The sequence below is a fragment of the Phoca vitulina genome, unplaced genomic scaffold, assembly GCF_004348235.1.
Source record: "Phoca vitulina isolate PV1807 unplaced genomic scaffold, GSC_HSeal_1.0 scaffold74, whole genome shotgun sequence".
NCBI classification, from domain to species: domain Eukaryota; kingdom Metazoa; phylum Chordata; class Mammalia; order Carnivora; family Phocidae; genus Phoca; species Phoca vitulina.
The window spans coordinates 6834194-6857259 of record NW_022589777.1 but is presented as its reverse complement, the minus strand read 5'-3'; the positions used below and the strand labels follow the sequence as shown (position 1 = coordinate 6857259).

The 23066-nt window shown below is 33.5% G+C and overlaps 1 protein-coding gene across 2 annotated transcripts in view; it reads right to left on the bottom strand.

Moving 5' to 3' along the window:
• Window positions 1-1061: 1061 nt before the first annotated feature.
• TMEM135 (transmembrane protein 135) overlaps window positions 1062-23066 on the bottom strand; it is a 241943-nt gene continuing 219938 nt past the window's right edge. For both annotated transcript variants that reach the window (XM_032393606.1, XM_032393608.1), the window contains one exon: window positions 1062-7886. In XM_032393606.1, the coding sequence (XP_032249497.1) occupies window positions 7779-7886 (108 nt within the window). In that variant the 3' untranslated portion in view covers window positions 1062-7778. The remainder of the gene's footprint in view (window positions 7887-23066) is intronic.

Here is a 23066-nt window from a genome sequence, read left to right as displayed (position 1 = left end):
GACAAGTAAAAGGAAAGCCCCAGGTTAAACCATAATCCCACTCTTTTGGCTCTTAAATTTGCGGTATTAGCCTGTTTTTGTTTGTTTGTTTGTTTTAAGATTATTTATTTCGGGGTGGGAGGGAGAGAATCTTTAGCAGACTCCTCACAGAGCACGAGCCCAATGTGGGGCTCTATCTCACGACCCTGAAATCATGACCTGAGCCAAAACCAAGAGTCGGATGCTTAACCACCTGAGCCACCCAGGCGCCACTGTTTCATTTTGCTTTTAACCACTCTCTTCCTGAGAGGTCTAATTCTGTTCTTCTATCCCCTCATTTCCCGTCTCCTATGCTCTGAGCTCTTGCTCTGACAGGGGACGCTGTGGAATAGCTCAAGAACTGGGTAATTTCCAATCCTTTTGCTTTAGCTCTAACATATTGGAAATAAATATATTTTCCCAAAAATATATTATCATAAATATTATTTGTTTCTATAGTACTACTGGCACTATACTCCAAGTACATTTTATGGATTCATTTATAGGTTAATTTTAAAGGATTAGCTTGGAAACTTAAATATCATTTAAAAAATATTTTCTTGGGGATATCTGTTCTAAATTCTCATAACTATAGGGATACTTTTATGGATGAAAAATTTAAAAAGAAACCAAAGAAATAATTTACCAAAGCCACAGAATTAGTAAGTGGTAAGAGCCAAAACCTAAAGAGAGGTCTGTTCGAACGTGAGGCACTGAAGACTATACGATTTCCATTATACCATGGAACCTCCAAAAACACATCTATGTTTTTCATTAAGTAAATGAAAATTCTGAAAAGCTAAAAATTTTACTCAATCATTAGATATTTTAAACTCAGTATCATTTATTCAAACATTTACCAGGTACTCTTTTACTCAAACCATCTCCAGCAATAATCACCAATGCTAATAAACTATGACTGACGTGACATCATCAGGGAAAAAAAAAGTATCTACATTATTTCAAGAATTCACCACTAATGTTAGAACTTTATCATATTATTTCTCTTACTTATGAATATTTGATTTGCTGAGACTTCTGTTAAGGTAACAGATTCTTACACCCAAGAGTGATTTTTTGTTGCTCAAAACAGAAATGCTTTATTAAAATCTGTGAATTGTCATTTCCAAAACAAAAACATTTTCATTTCTCCTAAATACTTAAGAAGAATTATTTATAAGAATTTTTCTTCTGTTAATAAAATAAATATAAGTGTAGAACTTGGAACAAATGACTTCTTATGCATGACATAGCTATTAACTACTATTAAATTCTAGCTACATTGTATCTTACAGATTCAATAAAAAATAAATACAACTATATAGTGCCAACTTGATTTAGGTGAAAAGTGCTAACATAAGTTAAAATTGTTTTAGTAAAAAAAAAAAAGATAAGCATAATTATGGTTTATCCTTTATTGTAACTGCAAACTGCCATCTTGATTCACAGAGGCTCCAACATCCAGTGGAACCTGAGAACTACTAGAACAAGCCTACTGGCATGTTAACAGTGTAAACTCTTCACTGACTTAGTAACATGTCATCACTTCTTGAACTTCGACATCAATAAAAATAAATAAAATATTTACATTTAGAAAACCACCCAAAAATGCATTTTTATTCTTGAAAATAAAACTGCAAAGACAACTGACCACTTCTAATGTGATTGTGTGCCACGAAGTCTGTAAGAAGTTGCATTTTAAGTTGATAGTATTTCTCCAAACAATATTTCTCTTTGCTTTCTACTAAAAAACAACAAACATTTATATTAGATATAAAATGTTTGAGCAATTTCTTTATTGAGGCACAGTATTTCAAAGGCTGATAGGCAAAAAGTGAAAACAGATTTGCCACAACTTCCATCCATAGATGGAGTATATTCACCACATGGGCAGACTAATTCTCTACCTCCCCCAAAAAGAAAGTCAGATTACAGTCATTTGACTTGATAATAAGCTCTGCATTGTCAGACACAGTGATTTACAAAATTTTGAACCTATGTTTTCTCACCTTTTCAACTTGCTTTGAGGAAAGCAACAGTCCTGAGGATCTCTACCTTTATCTTTGCATAGGACAGATTTTGCATTCTTGGTAAGCTCCCTAGTTAGTTGCCATTTATGAAAGTACCTCAGTTCACCTGCATATATCTTCTCAGGAATGTTGGTTTCCCAAGCCCATGTCAATTTTTATCAACAAGTTAATTAACTTGTAATTAATACCTTTTAAGAATGACAATGAATTTAGGAAGCCAAAGACCTAAGATTTTTCTATTTACTACCTCTTCTATATTTATCAATCCTCTTCCACTTAAACAGTATGTTCAAGGCTTTTAAAAGGAACTTCAATTTCCTCATAATTATCTAACATGATCTCTATCAGACAAATAGGTTTAATAATCTAGCTATCTCTGTTGACATTCTGGACTGCATTTTAGACCATTTCTCTTCTCTTTCCTATTTCCCCAACTTGTTAATCTCTCCTGCTTGTGCAACCTTCTTTTACTCACTTAAACTTTCCCATAGTCTAGTCTCTCTTGCCTAAAAAAAAATAAACTAGGAAGGAATCCAAAAGAAAACCTTACTCCTATAACAACTTGCCCTTTCTCCGCTCAAACTTTGAGTTTATTATACTCATTCCGCTTCCTCAGCTCACACCTTTTTTGCATTTATTAAAAAAAATTTTCCTAACTTTCCTCAAAAAATAATTGACAAAATTAATTGTATATATTTAAAGTGAACATCATGTCACATTTCTCAATCTACTATCCCAATTCAGCAACAAAAATTTCTCTAGCTGGTTACCACTGACAACCAGGTTGCTAGAACAAATGAACATTTTTAGCCCTTACCTTAATGAATATATTTACAGCATTAACACTAAAGATAATGCCCTCATTCTTGAAATCCTCCATTTTAATTAACTTTCTTTCCTAGTTTACAGACAATAATCACTACTCATAACTCTACTTCTGCTAAAGTAATAATCACTGAGCAAGGTGCTCACCTGTATTAGCTCAGTGTTTTTTCACACTGCTCGTAGTTCAAAGCAGCTTTTTAAATAAAACAAATTAGAATAAAAAATATCCAAATGTATTCCATGTAGTAAGGTTAAGTATTATTCTGGAAAATTTATGTGTGTGTGTGTGTAGTTCTTATTTTGGGTCATATTCAAAAAAGTTTGAAAGACACTGTGCTAATTTAATCACCAGAAGCCAACCTATGAGGTCCATATAATAATTTATACTTTTTAATAAAGAAAAAACTAAGCATACAGAAGTTGTATAATTTGTCTGTACTCAACCAATTGGTGTGACAATCAAGCATAGCCTCTATTTATGTCCTAATCTCCAAATACCCAAGTGATATACATTTATATCTCTTAATGTGAGTGTCTTAAATGCACTTCAATCTCAGTAATTGCAAAACCTGTACTCAATTTCCATACATTTTCTAATTTGCTAATTTTCTAATTTCCAGTGTTTTTCTCTTCTTCATCCAAGCATCAATACTCATATCTCATATAGATCCACTCTTTACTATGTTTATTATTTATTATTACCATAATAACCTTCAGTCACACCCCCACCATTTTCTTCCAGGATAACTGCAACAGTATCCTCCCATTAACTGCCATTATGCCCCCTACAAGCCCCCAATTCACTCTCTGCTTTGCTGGAAGAAATCTCTTCAAAATACAAACCTCATTAGGGCAAACTCTCCTAATCCTGAAGTAAAACTTTTAAAGTTCAAATGCTATATATAATTTTCTAGACTGAATTTCTGTGTAGTTTTAGGCAGTACTTTAAAAAATAGAACCTAATTGATATTTAAAGGGCTTTTGTTAAAATCAATAATTGTCGAAAGACCCAGATCAAAAGTTCTTTACTTGCTGTTAAAGTCACTTCAAAGATACTAGGTTCCATTTACATTAGGAGATTCAAGGACAATCACAAATGTCTTTCACTCAAAAATGCAGACAGCCAATGAATAGTGTCATTTCATTTTCTTAAAAACAAAATACATCCATTATCTTGAGACTAATGAAACAGTTTATTATTTGTACCTTCACAGAGACTTGACCAGAATTCATCCATGGCAGGCATCAATACTATTTCTAAATAATGTTTTAAACACAACAACAATCAACTTTAATTTGCACTAGATTCTAAATAAAAATACGTTTTTCAATGTTTATAGCAGATTAAGTTATGTCTCCTGTGAATCAGTCATACACAGTCCATAGATTATCTGCTATGACAACAAGTCTGAGCCTTTCAATCTACATGTTTAAACAAACTGATGGATTTGTTGCTGCCTTTGCAAAGGCAGGTGGAAAGAATTTCTAGCTAGGTACTCACCAGGATGGGATCAAAGCTGTCATGATATGCTTTATGATACTATTTTAAATTAAATTATTAAAGAAAAGTGAAACTGAATTATTTCACTTTTCTAAACTATGTGTTCTCCATACACAGATACCTAATGTTGAAATAAAACCAATAAATAAATTGTTTAAAAGTATAGCATGTTTCATTGTTTTTTGTTAGCAGGATTATGTGTATTAGTTTTGGCATGCTGTTTGTGTTGTTGTTGATTCTCTCCTTTGCTTTTCAGTTAAAAAAATGAAAGAGCTAATGGTTCAAAAGAGACTCATTTCTTCTCTCCACATGACTGTTGGAAAGATCCTAATAAAGCCTGAATCAACAACTATAATAAATCCTTGACTTAAAAAAAAAAAAAAAGTTGCTTTACCCATAAGTATACATTTAGAAGTTAAAAAAAAAATGTGCTTTAAAGGTATGCATGAGAAGAAATATTCTACCAAATTTTCAACTATGATTTCTGCTTCATAGTGACAGACATGCTCTAAGACGAAGTTATGACAACAACATACAAAATAATAACATGATTGAACAATGGAAGCAGAATCATTATGAAGAATGCCCACTGGGGGGTTGTACAGAAAGACTTCTTTCAAAATATCTTCAAAATATTGTACCCCAGTTCTTAACAGAATCCACAGCATATGTTGGTATCAACAGACACCTGGATGGATGGATGGCCAGCTGGCTAAGAACTAGAACTCTCTTCACGTTCCTCAACCCAAGCCTCTGAAGTTTTCTTAGAATTCTATCTGAATGTAAGCCTTATTTCTGATGTACAGATTGAAAATCAAGATCACTGTGTATGAGAAAATGCATGTGAAAAGAAAACTGTACCTATTAAAAAATAACAAAAGAACTACTCAAAAGTAAGATGTTTTCATTACACATTTTAATAGCCATGATTTTAATACTAAGAACACTGCATTACTTTTTAAGTAAATTCATACTATAACCATCACATCCTATATGTCACTTTTAGAAAATACTTATAGAACTACTTCCTCAAGTTCCTACTCTAAATAAATAAAATTGGCACATTTCCTCTCTATTGAAAGGGGGTCTCATTTCCCTTTTTCCCACTTATAGGTTAGGATAAAAACACAAGCTTATTAATTTCTAACATAAAATGATTCCCTTATCCTCTCTTCTCAAAGGAAATTAGTATAAATGGAAACCTAGGGACAATATCATTTGATATTTACCTATTTTAAGCAATTAGAATTAAAATTGTTAATAAATGGAAAAAATATGACCTCAAATATCTGTATATTAAACTGAGTTTTAAGAATAAAATATTTTAATGCAATTAGACTCGCTAACTGCTATGTACAATGTTGTTTGTTCATTCCAAACACAGGCCAGAGTTCAGACAAACATGTAACATTGTTTTGTTTGATTGCAGTACTTTATAAATGGTTTTATTTTACCATTTGCCAAACCTCTTTTGTTGAGTTATTCAAACTAACTTCTGCCAAGAACACTAGGAATTTGGTGATAGTGCTTCTTTTAGGAGAAAACAAGCCCTTTCCTCAGAAAACTGAAAATGTTTATCTTGGCACTAAAACCTTGTATTGAGCCTTCTGGAAAGTATTTTAAAATGTTGTTTTTAACCTAGACTTTTTGACTGAAACAGGAAAAGGCTTCATAGCTCTACACCAAAATACATATTTATAGGGCTGATTTTCTTTCTACACCAAAAATACTACGTTGATGGCAGCAGTTTTCAAAGTATGATTTCTGAGGACCAAGCTAAAACTTGGGCATTATCACGATATTCAACATACAATTTGTTTTTTAAACCTCAAAAACTGACGACTAAGAAATGCTAACTGTTGATCAAATACACTGTCTTTAAGTGTCAGACTGGAAGGACTGTTGCATTTAACTATCTGCTTTTGGGAATTTTCACAAAAAGAAAATTTACTTGATATTGTATTTTCCTCCTGTACATGTCAACAGAAGATAGGTTTCTAAGTTTTTCTCTTTTTTATATTTTCCCCACTAGGTAAGCTTTACCTTCAGACTAGATAGACATAAAGATCAACCATGTGAACTTTTTACATATTGTCCTAATAATGTATCTGAATACAATATACAATTTTTGGAAATTGATGAAATGATATAGTCATTGTCCCTAACTCCTATACCTGACCCATAAATTGTTAAAATATAAGAAAGAGACCATATGGTAGACACCCCTAAATTGTTAAAATATAAGAAAGAGACCATATGGTAGCTCAAACAATTTCACAAAGACCCCCGGAGAGCTGCAATGATTTTTCAGTCATTAATAACTGACAAAAAATATTATGCACCCATTACCAATCCTTTACAAATCAAGTTCTCCCTACCTTGAAATCTGATCCATTTTTCCCTTCTAATGGCCTGGCTGTCCCTTTACAAGAATAACAGCAGCAGCATCACTTTAAATGTGCATGTAAAATTTTGGATAGAGTCATAGTAAGTTAAAATCCTATCATTGTGCTTATCAAATATTTATTAGGATGTTCTGGCAGGAAATTGTTTTAAAATTCTGGTATGGTTGAATTGTCTGATTTAGGTAAAAAGAAAAAAATTAAGATATCTATCAAATATATCTTATTAAAATCTGTAACTGCTTTGGTCAATCAAGTACAAATTTTAATTTTAAAAGTTTGGTCCTTCCTATTGTGATTGAATTCTGCCTATATCCAGAAAAATCAAGAAAAGTCTATTCAAATTAGTGTAATAAGACTGAAATAAATGGGAATTACTGGTATCACTGACAATAAAGGTTAGGAAGGAATGGACTCTTCCCAATCCAAAATCCTCTTCCTGTACTGCTATGGCTATAGAACGATGGTATCCTTTTCATTGGCCTTGAAATCTTGAGCCATCCTAACACTGCTCCACAGGCCTCACAGTTTCAATGTCAATGAGAAATACAACTCTGACATTATGGACTAATTTAATATTTTAAAGACAATTATTAATGTGCTAGGTTACCTTGGCAGAAGATTTAGATTAAGCCCTACCATCACTTTTTTCTTATTTAAATTTATTTAAATTTCTTATTTAAATTTAAAATGTTGACTTAAATTGATTTAAAATGTTGGAGAGTGGAGAATATCTAAAATCAGGTCCACAAAAAACAAAAACTCACTTATCAGTATTTAAGATTATTAATTTATATATTCAGCTTTCCAAGATGAACCTGTAAGGAGAATATGAAAAACAAACAAACAAACAAAACAAATCTTTTTTCCCTCTCTTCTATCCACTAAGAAGCAGTGATTTATCTCTAACAATCCTAGAGGAAGGAAACAAAAACAAAACAAAACCTCGTGCTACTTGTGAGAAATAATTATTTAGGGAACAACATTAGTTACATGGCTGATTTAAAAAACACAAAGGAACCCTATTTTTTCTATTAAAATAAATAGGTATAACAGGACATACCTGAAAAAGAACATGTACATGGCAGCTGTGATGCAGAACAAAAGGACCTACAACAAGGAGAAAATACATTACTTGCAAAAGAACACTGACATCATTTGTGTATCTTTCTTTTTCTAAATTTTAATTCCAGTATAGTTACCATACAGTGTTATATTAGTTTCAAGAGTACAAGATAATGATTCACCAATTCCATACATCGTGGGGTACTTATCAGGACAAGTGTACCCTTTAATCCACATCCCCCCACGCACCTCCCCTCTGGTAACCATCAGTTTGTTTTCTATAGTTAAGAGTCTGTTTCTTGGTTTGTCTCTCCTCTCTTTTTTTTTCCCTTTACTTGTTTTGTTTCTTAAATCCCACATGTGAGTGAAATCATATGGTATTTGTCTTTCTCTGACTGACTTATTTCACTTAGCATTATACTCTCTAGCTCCACCCATGTTGTTGCATCATTGTGTCTTATAAAAGCAAAATACCCACTATTAAATCTTGTGCCTGATTTAAAGATGTGAAAACTAGTCATACACGTGTCATATTCTCTACCTTTCATATAAACCATATTAAGGCAATAATGAGTCTGTACACACACATATAAATAAAATTACATACATTTTACATTATGTAGTATAAAATATGTATATATATTACTATATGTATATATGTATACAGATTAGGTAGAAGGGTAACATGGTTCAAAAAGGATCAATTTTTTAAATAATCTAAAAATGCCTGAAAAAGCAAGTAACTTAAGAACAAAGACAATGGCTCTTATATAATGAAGTCAGCAAATAAATCATAAGCATATTAACTGTTATACCAAGATGACCAGATTTTTTTCAAACCTAAAATACAGTTCAGTTGTCAACCAATTCTAATCAATAAGAAAAACTCCTAAAAATATAATCATCCTTTGTGGGATATGGACTAGCTATAAAAAAATCCTCTAAAAACAGGCATCCGAATATAGTAAACCTAACTTTAAAAGCTCCCCTCAAACATATCACACTAAATACAACAAAATAAAATGTATATGGAGGGGTGCCTAGGTGGCTCAGTCAGTTAAGCATCTGACTTGATTTTGGCTCAGGTCATGATCTCAGTGTTGCGAGATCAAGCCCCACGTCCAGCTCCACACTGGGTATGGAGCCCGCCTAACATTCTCCCTCTCCCTCTGCCCCTTCCCCGCTACTCTCCTAAAAAAAAAAAAAAAAAAAGGTATATATGGAAAGAATCCAGAATCCAAGTCCTGACCAAAAGCTTAGTTGTGCCAACAGAGTGGATCTCCATAAGTTGTTTTAAATCACTGAAAACAAGTTGTAAAATGTGTTCTTATGTTAACAACAGTGTAAACTAGACATGACTGTCAATGGCCTCACATCATAGACAAATGACAAATGGACAATCTTTAACTGTAAATGGCTGACCACAAAGCGCACCAAAAATGAATATTGTGCAAAACAGTGTTTTGTTACTTCCAACACAAATAATTTCTAGTCAACTTAAGGGAAGTCTAATAGTTTTGCTATTACAAATTAAGTTTGACAAGTTTGCCACCTTGGCTTAAGATAAGCACTATAAACATAACCTGAATGGCTTAGAAATCTATAAACCTACAAACCAAAAGAAAGTATCAATTACTACAAAACAAATATTTTTATTACTTATTATACAGAAAATATATAAAATCTTTTTCTATATGTAAAGTATATAAAATTTTTTCTAATAAGCACACACACACAATCTTCTGTCCTCCTCGCTCCTTCCTTTCCTCTCTCCTTTCCATTACCTTTAAAAATACCCTATCAATGATGTGTAAGGTTCATATCACTGCTTTTGACAACATAACTTAAAGCATATGGAATAATTTTCAATTATTGATTAACCAATTAAAAATTAGAGTCCAATTGAGTTTATTTACTGGTTATAATTTGCCAGCCAATGACCCAGATCACGAACCTCAATTTGTATTTCCCTATCATTTTATCCCTTTGGGCAAAGCCATCCTTCCTAGATGTTCAATGTTTCATTCCTTCCCTGACCTAGTCATTTTCCCCTTCGCAGACCTATTCACAAACCTCTCTAGAAGTGTCCCACAAATCTTTCCCACACCCTCTAACTTCTCTAAGGAAAATTTCCTTAGTCTCTTTCCCTCAAAATGTTGCTATGCTCTAACCTAATATGCTAAACCTATCGATACTCATGTTAAACTAACATTTATCTCTGCAAATAATACATCTGAAACTGGGAAAAAGTACAATGTTTAAGATCTCAATCTTTAATGGCAGATCTGGGTTTGAATCTAGTTGTATGTGACTTTCAAAGCCTTACTTAATTTCCTAAGCCTTAGATCCCTTGTCTGTAAAGTGAGAATTTCATCTCACTTTGAACTGCTGGGAAGATTCAATGAGACGATAATTGTTAGAGGTGTTCAGCAAACTGTTTTAACTTTGTTTTGTTACTTATAGAAGTGATCTAGATACGAAAAACGTCACCTAGACACCTAAGTCTGGAAAGTTTCTATTAAACAGACAGAGCTTTCAAAATCTCTCAAATTCAAGAGATGAAAATCTGTACAAATGGGGTGGGGGGGAGGAGAATCTAAAGGATATTAATGTATAATTGATCATTTCATTTAACAGGTATTTACTGAATGCCTATTATGTGCTGGGCACTGTTCGAGAACTTACAACAGTACACAAAATGCACAAACTCCTTGCCCTAAAGAAAGCTATCTTTTAGTTAGGTAAAAGAAGATATTAAAGGAAAAGATAGTGGTTGCAGTTTTGGAGAAAAACAAAGCAGGATAAGGAAATAAATGCAGGAGAATAGGGGTTGCTGTTTTATACAAAGTAGTCAAGGATGCAGAGACTTGGTACAGACATTGAGGAAATGAGAGATAAGTGAGGGGACTATATCAACAGAACCATGGGAAGGTTCTGATTCTTATTATGAAAGGTATTCAGTATTGTGTTAAAGATGCTAAAGAAAGGATTGAAATTTGAGTGACCTAGTGTTTCAAATTTTTTTTAATTGTGCTAATTTACTATACATCTTAACTTTCAAAAAAATGTTTTTTCAAATAAATGTAAATCTGTAGGTAAATAAAGAAGAGTATTTTCTCTGTGTTTCAAATTACAAAATTTTAAAGCTAAAAAGAATTTAGGTCCACCTAAGTTTCACTTTTGGTTTCATTAATGTTCTCTATCGTTTTTCTGTTTTCTATTTCATTGATTTCACCTTGATCTTTATTAGTTCCTTTTTCTGTTTGCTTTGGATTTCATTTGCTTTTGTTTTCCTATTTTTTTAAAGACAAAAATTTAGGCCATTGATCTAGATTTTTTTTTTAAATATAGGTATATAATGCTATTAATATCTTCCTAAGATCTGCTGTACCTGTATCCTGATAATTTTGATAAGTTCGTTATTCATTTTTATTCATTCAAAATACTTTCAAATTTTGCTTTTGCTTACCTCTGTGATACATGACTTACTTAGAAGTATGTTTAGTTTCCAAATATTTGGGGATTTTAAGTGACCTTTCTGTTGTTACTGACTTCTTATTTGATTCCATTATGGTCAGAAAATACTTTATATGAGTTGATTATTTCTAAATTTATCAGGACTTATTTTGTGTCCCAAAACATATCAGAATATGTTCCATATATTTGGTAAATATCCATGTGTATTTTTTTTTTTTTTTATGTAACCTCTACACTCAACATGGGGCTCAAACTCACAATGCTAAGATCAAGAGTTGCATGCTCCTCAGACTGAGCCAGCCAGGCAACCCCCCACCCCAATGTGCATTTTATTTTTTTAAGATTTTATTTATTTATTTGAGAGAGCACAAAAGTGAGAGAGATTACAGAGGAAGAGGGAGAAGCAGACTCCCTGCCGAGCAGAGCCAGATGTGGGATCATGACCTGAGCCGAAGGCAGACACTTAACCGACTGAGCCACACAAGCGCCCCCCAATGCACATTTTAAAAGAATGTGCCTTCTACTGTTGCTGAGAGAGATATCTATCGATTAGGTTGTTCAAATCTTCTGTATCCCTAATTGTCTACTTGTTCAATCAATTATTGATAAAAGTTATCAAAATGTCCTGCTATAATTGTGGAGTTGTCTCCACACTCTCTCCTTGCAGTTCTATCAGTTTTTCCTTGGTGTATTCTGAAGCTCTGTTTTTAGGAACATAAATATTTAGAATTATGTCCACTTTATCATGATGAAATTACCTTATCTCTGATAATATCCCTTGTTCTGAAATCTATTTTGTCTGTAACTCCAGATTTCTTTTGATACTATTAGTTGTCCATTCTTTTACTTTTAACTGATTGGGTCTTTATATTAGAAGTTCATGTGTGTAGGCATTCTTGTTGTTTCTTGTTTTACATGCTATCTGAAATCCTCCATCTCTTCATTGGCATTGAGTGTTCATATTTAACATGACTACTGGTAAGTTCAAAATTAAATCTATCATCTTGGTATTTATTTTTCTATTGTTTCTCATTTGTGTTCTTTTTCTGCTTTTTCTGAATTAACTATTTTTTATGATTCCATTTTCTCTCCTTTGTTGGCTTATTTTAGTGTTTGCTTTAGGGTTTATAGTATAGATTTTTAAATTGATAGTCTCCATTCAAGGGATATTATACTACTTAATATATAATATGGAACTTTACAATAGGATACTTCCATTCCTCCTCTTCTGCCCTTTGTGCTATTATTGTCATCTATCATACTTCAACCTATATTACAAAATGACTACATTTTAATATTTTTTCTTTAAAAACATAGATCTAAAATAATTTCCTTTATTTTTAAAGACTTTTGCAGGGTGTAGATTTCTAGGTTGATGGATTTTATTTCAGTAGTTAGCTCAACAAATGTCACTCCAATATCTTCGTACAATTTGATTATGATGTGCCTTGGAGTAGTCTTCTTCTTGTTTCTTCTACTATGGTTTCATTAAATTTCTTGGACCTGTGGGTTTACAATTTTCACCAAATTTGAAAAATTTTTCAGTCATAATTACATTAATTTTTTTCTTTCCCCCTTTTCTTCTTTAGGAATTCAAATTAATATACAGTAGGTCCCCTGAAGTTGTCCCACAACTAATGTTCTGTTTACTTTGTAAAAAAAAAAAAAATCTCTTTACTCTCTCTGTTTTATTTTGGGTTGCTTCTATTATTATGTCTTCAAGTTCACCAATATTTTCTTCTGCAATGTGTGTCATTAATGCCATTCAGTAGATTTTCCATCTTACACTGTGTAATTATCATCTCTAGAAGTTTGATTTAGATTTTTTCCCTATTTTCCATATCTCTAACTTTTTGAAACTATGGAATTCAGTTATAATAACTCTTTTTAATGTCCTTGCCTACTAACTCTAACAGCTTTGTCAGTTTGGGTTTGGTATTGACATACTTATTGTCTCATTATGGGTCAAATTTTCTTGTTTCTTACTGCATGCCTGGTAATTTTGATTGGCTATCAGACATTCTGAATTTTACCTTGGTGAGTGCTCGATATTTCTGTATTCTCATAGATCTTGAGCTTTGTTCAGGGACACAGTTATTTGGAAACAGTTTGATCACTTAAGGACTTGCTCTTAAGATATTTTAGGAGGGAGCAGAGTAGTGCTCAATTTAGAGCCAATTACTCCCCATTAACTGAGATAAGACCCTTATGTGTACTTTACCCAAAGCCACGTGAATCTTGAGATTTTTCCAGTCTGGCTAGTAGAAACAAGACACTATTCCTGCTGCTATCTGAAAGGCAAGCACTCAAGTAAGGACCTCAAATCCTTTCAGGTTGTTCTTTCCTTGACCTGGGGCATTTCCCGCAGGTACTTGTCCTAATCATAAGGCAAGCAGCTAAGCACTTTTCTCTCTAGTCTTCTGTTCTATGAACTCTATCCAGCATTGTCTTCTCTCACTCTCCACTCTGTTTCTTCAACTCAGAAAGTCCTTGACCTTGTCTGAATGCCTCCTCTTTGATCCAAGCCTTGAAACTCCCACAAGCGGGAAGCTAGCATACTCTACTCGTAGGGTTCATTTCATTTGTTTCCCTGCTCTCAGGGACCTCTCTGCCCTTTGGTGTCTTATAACCAAGACCTTGAAACCACTGTTTCATCTGTTGCACAGGGTTTGACTGTTACAGCTGTAGGAGTAAGGATTACTGTGATCAACCGGTAACTGTTACTACATCAAGGACAGAAGCAGAGTGTAGTTAAATTTAAATTATTTACAATTATATAACATTAAAATTTAGTTCCTCACTCACACTAGTCCTATTTCACGTAACCAACAGCCACATGTAATTGTGGATACTATAACAGAAGAGATACAGAATAGATCTATAATTGCAAAAAATTCTATTAGAACTATCTGGCTAATGAGTGGTATTTCCACTGTGCATTGTGGTGTTATGTAGCACGTAAAATATTCTAACTTTGGGGGCGCCTGGGTGGCTCAGTTGGTTAAGCAACTGCCTTCGGCTCGGGTCATGATCCTGGAGTCCCGGGATCGAGTCCCGCATCGGGCTCCCTGCTCGGGGGGGAGTCTGCTTCTCCCTCTGACCCTCCTCCCTCTCATGCTCTCTGTCTCTGATTCTTTCTCTCTCAAATAAATAAATAAAATCTTTAAAAAAAAAAAAAAAAATATTCTAACTTTGGCTGTAGATATCTGCATATATCTATTTTTATACTTTATGCTTTTATGTGTAAATTGACACAAAACTTATAATCATACCACTTAATTTACTCATTTGTAGAAACAATACAATACCATCTATTACATATATTGTAAGGATTAAATAAGATAACATACATAAAGCCTAAAAGAATTACTAGTACATCAAAGATGCTCAATAAATAGTAACTCTGACAACAAATACTTTCTCTGTAATTCTCTTCCATTTCACAACCATTACACAACATACTTAAAAAGGATAATTTTCCAATTGCTTTTTTTACTTTAATTTTAACATTTTTTAACTCAAAAAGTAATATAGGGCATGCTACAACATGGATGAACCTCAAAAATATTATTTAACTGAAAGAAGCTAGTTATAAATGACCACATGTTGTATGATACCATTTATATGAATTCCAGAAGAGACAAATCTATTTACAGAAAGTAGAGTAATGGATGTCTAGAGCTAGGGAAGTGAGGTGTGATAGCAACTGTTTGCTAATGGTACAAAGTTTCTTCTGAGGGTGATGAAAAGTTTCTAAAATTAGATTGTATGGATAGATGCAGAACTCTATAAATACACTAAAACTCACATAATTAACTTTCAACTGGCAAATTTTACAGCATGTAAATTACATGTCAAAAACTATTCAAGCTGATTTTTACAAAGTAATGCATATACACAATAAAAACAAAACTGCAAACTGAATAACAAAAATACAGTGAAAAGAAAGTCCCCTCCTATTCCAGGTCTCTGATATCTTGTCTGTGCACACATTTGTATATATATACCTAATAAAGGCATTGTTTTATACTTTCCTTTCTAATTTTACACACACACACACACACACACACACACACATCCCATATGGAAATGCTGACATTTTTAAAAACAGTATATGAATAGATATTTAGAGTGGGTGGAGCCAGAAAATACTGAATACCAAAGTATATTTTGCAAACATGTGCACTTATATCTCTTGAGATAAATTCTTAGACCTGAATTCACTGCATTTAGGGCTAGGTGCATTTTTAATTTTGATTTATTCCCATCACCCACATATGAAAGCACTTATTTCCTTACACTACCTATTTTCCCATACCCAGTTTGTGTTTTATCAAACTATTTATTCTTGCCAATCTGGATGCATGAAAGAAGCGATAGCTCATATTATAGTTGCATTTTTCTTGTAAGTGAAACTGAGCCTCCCAGATTTATAAACATTTTTGTTTGTTTTTAGGTCATTTGGTTTAACTCTTTTTCATATCCTTTGCCTATTTTTGGATTGTTGATCTGTTAGAAACCATTTATATTTTTTGAAACTGCATATACTTACATGAAAACATAGAATTTATTTCATTATTATCGATTTGCACCAAGAATATGAATAACCGGTTAAATAAAAGTAATCATGGAAAGGAAATCTCATAATGTCCAATGCCAAAAGAACATTTTAAGCCAAGACTATACACAAAGTATAACAAATAATGTAAAAGTAAAGTTCATTCAGCTGAAAAGTAGTTTCTTCCAGAATGCCTTTTTAGGAAGTGATAGATTCACAATACACCATTTCCTGCTATCGAGCTTTACAAAACTTGCAGAAAAAAAATTGTACTATTACTCTTTTCACTATGTCATGTGGAATTATATGAAAACTATCCCTCTCAAGGCTCTAACAAAGAAAAAACAGTACCACAATATATGAATACTTTAAAATCCTAAAAATAACCAGGAATATTAAAAATGTGAATATAGCCCAATGTGAACATGTCCTGGAAAAGAAACCTCAAAATGGTTAAAACACATATCCTGAAGTCATTTTAGAGCCTACTAGAGACCTAAACAGATGGCACATTTAACTACTTCCTACCACAGAGCTCTCCTGCTTTTCTTTAACATACTCGATTAAATGTTCTTTGTCCCTGATCACTCCTTCTTGAGTGTGTCCAAAGACAATGACGCCCTTTGCTGCCTGGCCTTCCTTACTCATCAAGCCCATTTCCCCCATATTCATTGAGCCCTCTTCTTCCATGACACAAATAAATACTGAAATCTCACTTCTGTTTCTGTAAAAGAAGCAACAAACTCCCCTTGCCCATGTGTGCTTTAGTCATACTTCAGCCAAGCAGCCCATTCACAAAAGTTGATCTGGTGTGTCTATGTGTTTCTGAACACTTTGTGACTTAGCAAGTCTGTAAGAGAGAGCTATACAGAGGTAAGCTCCAGACGATCAGGAGCCCACATGATCTTTGGGTGAAAAAGAACAGATAAAGAAGCACACAGGTTCTCACCTTTATTTATATATTTATTCAGTACTTGCTATATTGCCAGCATATTATGGAAACAAAACTACATAATTATGGATACCTGTTGCCCTTATGAGGCCAGTCTAGTGGAAATGCAGGCACATTAACAAATCATTCCAATATGATATGTGAGGGCAGAATATTTACACTTCACCCTTCAAGAGGTACTCACCAAAACATCTGATTATGTTATTATTGTAATTATTCGACATATTTAGGTAATGCTTTTTGGCCATCTATATACCTTTTTTTATGTCTCCACCAGAACTTACTTAGAACACAAAGTCCCAAAGGACAGTCTCTATTTCACCTAATTCCATACATGGATAGATTTTTGATATATAAGGCTTTTGATAATGATATTAGTTTCTATTTATAGAATCCATCTTTCAAAAAACTAAATAGTACTTCTATTCATACACTTTTTAAAAGGCTGAACTTTAGACTCTAAGCATTTTTTCACTTTTCTGCAAACACAGATCACTGCATGGCCTCTTGGGAGAAACCACTCTTACTGGATGAATGAGCGTTATCATAACTTGCAGTGTATACATTTTGACTTTGAACACACAACTTATCATTATCACAATATTGATTGGCTTTAGACAATGCATAGTTTTAAACAGTGCTATTCTCAAGTTAAATAGCTATGTATTGCTTCATAATTTTTAAAAATCCTTATGTAATTAAAATCTCCCTTAACACACAGTCCACCTTTTTAATCTGTCCCTTTGTTTTAGATTGGCAGTTTTACTTAATGATTTTTTTAAAATTTCCCTTCCTTGATAAAACAAATACAGGAACAGTATAAAACACCCTATGGGGAGTTTTAGAGTCACAAATGCCAGAGTAGAGGTAAGAAAAAAGTCTTGGTTCTCCAGATTAAGACTAAAAACTTGATCAAATCACTTCAATTTTTTAAACCTTAACTTTTTCATCTTTAAAAGAAGTTAATCTCTAGGATTCTTCAGAACTCCAAAATTCCATGACTCCCTACGTCAATTTTTTTCACCATACAAGAAATTATTTCAAAGCAAACCATCACTAATATACTAGGAGACAAATCCCAGAATATTTATATATATTGGGCAATTTAAAGTATTTGCACTGAGTATAAGAAATTACACTAAATATGACCAAAATTTGGGCCTAGTCTCTTCCTTGCATTGCTGACTATTCTTGATTTATACCTTTAAGGTCAGCAAACAAAGTCTGTCAACACATTAACCTTGAAATTTTTCAGTTGTGAACGAATTATGTTAGATAGTGGCTGGGAAGTATAGCCTATATGATATCCTCCTGTCCTTTTATGGCTAAGTGAGTAAACTGTACTTTGTTTTCCATAAAAATGAAACAATGTAAAGTATACAACTATGAAAAATTTCAGTACACGGTAATTACACAACTTGCAAGTTAATTCCTTATAACAACAAAATGTTAATTCTCCTAAAGTAAATAGCTTTAAACAACTATTTAAAAGACCAAAGATAAGATTTATACATAGAAACATTTAGTGCTTATTTAAAAAATTTTTTAAATGTAATGGTCAGGTAAAAGCCAAGATGTGAATTCATTCACTGAACAAAATATTCATTGAAAGCATACTCTCTGGTCTATAAATACCAATTAGACATTATCGTTCATACACCCACAACACTTTATTCGCATCTCAATTATGATCAGGTAAAGGAAATGCAGTTTATTGGAAGTAAAGTTTGGCCACTGACTTACATTTAAAAGTTATCAAGATACTCAGCTGCTTCTTTTTTTCCCCATACCCATTTCTCTATTGTATGGTCATTTCACTAGTCACTAACATTCATTAAAAATGCAATTCAAAACAAACAGGAAAAGAACTAAGTGTGAAAAGGAAGCCAAAAGAAATCATGGATGAGCTTAAAGATGCAAAGTTAGTAAAGGTAACTCAAGACAATCAAAAGGACCAGAAAACAAGGAGAAAGAAGAAAGGAGAGGAATAAAACAGATAATAAACTGCTATTGATTAACAGTGCCAGGTACTATAAAAGGTATTTTTAAAATATTATCTTTAATCCTAACAACAGCTCTTCAAGGTAGGTTTTTATTACTCCCCTTTTAAGTGGGCTCAGAAGATAAATTACTCACCTAAAATCACAGAATATTTAGTGGCTGAACTAAGACTCAAAGCCAAGACTATTCCGATTTCAAAGTCAAGGCTTTCAATTACACTCCTCTGCCTCTAGAAAATACTTTATTCTTATTAATGTTGATTGAGTGGTTACAGTGCTTCCATGGGAGGAATAACCCCCATAATGCTTCCAATGTATTATTTTTTTTAACCAGTGTCTGTCATTTTTTTTTACAAAGGGAGGGGAATTTTTTCATAGTTCCATATATTAATAATTACAATAACAATGCACCAACAACATCAATTGCTGATGTTACTGAGCTTGCTGCATGTCACAGGCAGTATTAGGTGCTTGACATATATTACCTTATGTAATCCTCAAAATAGCCCTGCAATGTAGGGATTATTATCCTTACTTCAGGGAAGATGTTTAGAGAGACATGGATAGTTATGAAATTGAGGCAGGTTTAGAAACCAAGTGTGATTCTAAAACCCCTGAGCTGTCATGGATTTCTCTCAAAGATTCCTTTAAAAAACCACCATTAAAGTATTACAGTTTATAAATTTCATTCAACTTAATTATGAAACATCTCTTCTTTTCATGCACAGCAAATAAAATAGAAAGTTAAGGTATAGGCTCTGTGTGAAAGAACTCACTATTTACATAATGAACCAGATTTAAGAAAAGCAAAGATGACAAGAATATTCCATAAGCCTCAAAATTTCTATGAAATATTTATTCTAGTAAAGAAAAACACATCTAAAAAATATATTTTCCAATTTCTAAAATAACTAATTTAAATATTATAATTAAAAAAAGAAAAAAAACCTAAAACCTTCCTTGTTTATATATTAAGTGAGATGAGAAAAAAGTGACATGAGCCAGTTTTCCAGTATGTTTACATAGCTATGTAAGGAACCATTCTTTATCCTAATGCTGCCAAACATGTTACTTTTACAATTCAGAAAAAAACAACACAGAAAAGCTCACATGTCATTCAGCACATGGAGGAGAAAGATTTTATATGGACTCAGAGCAAAGTTACAGCTGAAAAAATATTGTGTTTTCAGCATGGCAAAGTAGACAAGTCACCTAAGTGAAACCTCATTATTATAAGTAGACAATTTGTAGTACGTTAGTTATTTTCAACCAAATGGTGGTATTCCCGTTAACCCCAAATAAGAAACAGGCTTGGGGTGATAAGGTGTTTTTCCCTCAGAGACATTACAAAAATAAGAGCTCCCAGATTAGAGAGGTCATAGCAAGGCCACATACAAATAGCACATGGCAATATGGCAATTCAGATTTTTATTATTTGATAAAGGTAGGAAAGACCATTAGAGTGAGGGTTATTATAATACTAAGGCAGCCAGTAAGACAGCACTCACTACTTCACCAAAAAACACTGTGCTGTGGACCAAAAGCCAACAGCTGCCCACCAGCTGGGTTCCAAATATTTTAGGTGTCCACTGGGAACCAACTCAATCCCAAAGCATAATCCCCCCCAAAACAGCCATCAACAATAAGTAAAAGGATATGTAATCTCTTTACTGTTGTTTTAAACACAGCAGATGGGTAATTTTACTCATGCATTGGTATAATAAAATATCATTTACTTCTCCCAAATAGTATACCCCGTACCCATTCTTTGGGTATATGCTCATTCCAGAATTCATTTGAGAAAAACCTTCCTTGATTAGGCATGGCATTGCTCGTATCTGTCTTCGTTCTCACTATTTCTATCCAGCTGCTGATTCCTCTCTGCATACTACCATTTCTTCAGCAGGAAAGGTTCAGAACTAATGGGCTGTTTTGTTTTTTGTTTCCTAATGAACATTTAAAAAATCTTAAAGCACAATGTAGTGAGCATTACCTCTACAAAAAAAAAAAAAAAAAAAGGCGAGGGTGGGGTGGGGTATAGAATGTGCTTGAAATCTGAATCAGATGAACTGTAGAAGACTTTTCAATCATCTCCTCCAAACTGAATCTACACACAAGATTTTTCCTTTTGAGCTTCCTATGCTTATTTCATCATGGAAACACAACAGATCAAGGCCTCTCAGTTATGTTGGGTTAACTAACTTTAAGAAAACTTCATTTTCTGTGTTGTTTTTTTCCTCCCTAGTCAGCAAGACAGATTCAGTACCTAGTTTATCACTAAGAGACACAATAATATGGGAATGTATGCTTTAAAAATACCTACAAAAGCATCTTAACAGTTTGAACAGAAAAGAGAATGATAAATGAATTAAAAAAAAATCACTACCAATATCTTCTGAAATCCAAAGTCAACTTTGTTCAGTATTTATGGGTCTAGGGCAATGAGAAGAAACTTAAATGCTTATCTGCTCTTGTTCCAACAGTAAAAATGGATTAAGATTAAAGAGATAAAAATCTAGTACAAAATGAAGTTTACATCCAGTATTAGCTATTAGTTATGGATTACAAAATGATTTTAAAAACAGAGATTTAAGAGAGAGAGGGGCAGAAGGTATACTGGAGCAAATTATAGCAGAGAACTTCCATAATTTGGGGAAGGAAACAGGCATCAAAATCCAGGAGGCACAGAGAACCCCTCTCAAAATCAATAAAAATAGGTCAACACACATCTAATAGTAAAACTTACGAGTCTCAGAGACAAAGAAAAAGTCCTGAAAGCAGCTCAGGAGAAGAGATCTGTAACCTACAATGGAAGAAACATTAGATTGGCAACAGACCTATCCACAGAGACCTGGCAGGCCACAAAGGACTGGCATGATATATTCAGAGCACTAAACGAGAAAAATATGCAGCCAAGAATACTATATCCAGCTAGGCTGTCATTGAAAATAGAAGGAGAGATAAAAAGCTTCCAGGACAAACAAAAACTAAAGAAATTTGCAAACACGAAACCAGCCCTACAAGAAATCTTGAAAGGGGTCCTCTAAGCAAAGAGAGAGCCTAAAAACAACATAGACCAGAAAGGAACACAGACAATATACAGTAACAGTCACCTTACAGCCAATACAATGGCACTAAATTCATATCTTTCAATAGTTACCCTGAATGTAAATGAGCTAAATGCCCCAATCAAAAGACACAGGCTATCAGATTGGATTAAAAAACAAGACCCATCGATATGCTGTCTGCAAGAGACTCATTTTAGACCCAAAGACACCCCCAGATTGAAAGTGAGGGGGTGGAAAACCATTTACCATGCTAATGGACACCAAAAGAAAGCTGGGGTATTAGAAGTCCTAGCCACAGCAATCAGACAACAAAAAGAAATCAAAGGCATCCGAATCGGCAAAGAAGTCAAACTCTCACTCTTTGCAGATGATATGATACTTTATGTGGAAAACCCAAAAGACTCCACCCCAAAACTGCTAGAACTCATACAGGAATTCAGTCAAGTGGCAGGATATAAAATCAATGCACAGAAATCAGTGGCATTCCTATACACCATCAACAAGAAGGAAGGAGAAATTAAGGAGTCGATCCCATTTACAATTGCACCCAAAACCATAAGATACCTAGGAATAAATCTAACCAAAGAGGCAAAGGATCTGTACTCAGAAAACTACAAAACACTCATGAAAGAAACTGAGGAAGACACAAAGAAATGGAAAAATGTTCCATGCTCATGGATTGGAAGAACAAATATTGTGAAGATGTCAATGCTACCTAGAGCAATCTACACATTCAATGCAATCCCCATCAAAATACCATCCACTTTTTTCAAAGAAATGGAACAAATAATCCTAAAATTTGTATGGAACCAGAAAAGACCCCGAATAGCCAGAGGAATGTTGAAAAAGAAAAGCAAAGCTGGCGCATCACAATTCCGGACTTCTAGCTCTATTACAAAGCTGTCATCATCAAGACAGTACGGTACTGGCACAAAAACAGACACATAGATCAATGGAACAGAATAGAGAGTCCAGAAATGGACCCTCAACTCTATGGTCAACTCATCTTTGACAAAGCAGGAAAGAATGTCCAATGGAAAAAAAACAGTCTCTTCAACAAATGGTGTTGGGAAATTTGGACAGCCACATGCAGAAGAATGAAACTGGACCATTTCCTTACACCACACACAAAAATAGACTCCAAATGGTTGAAAGACCTCAATGTGAGAC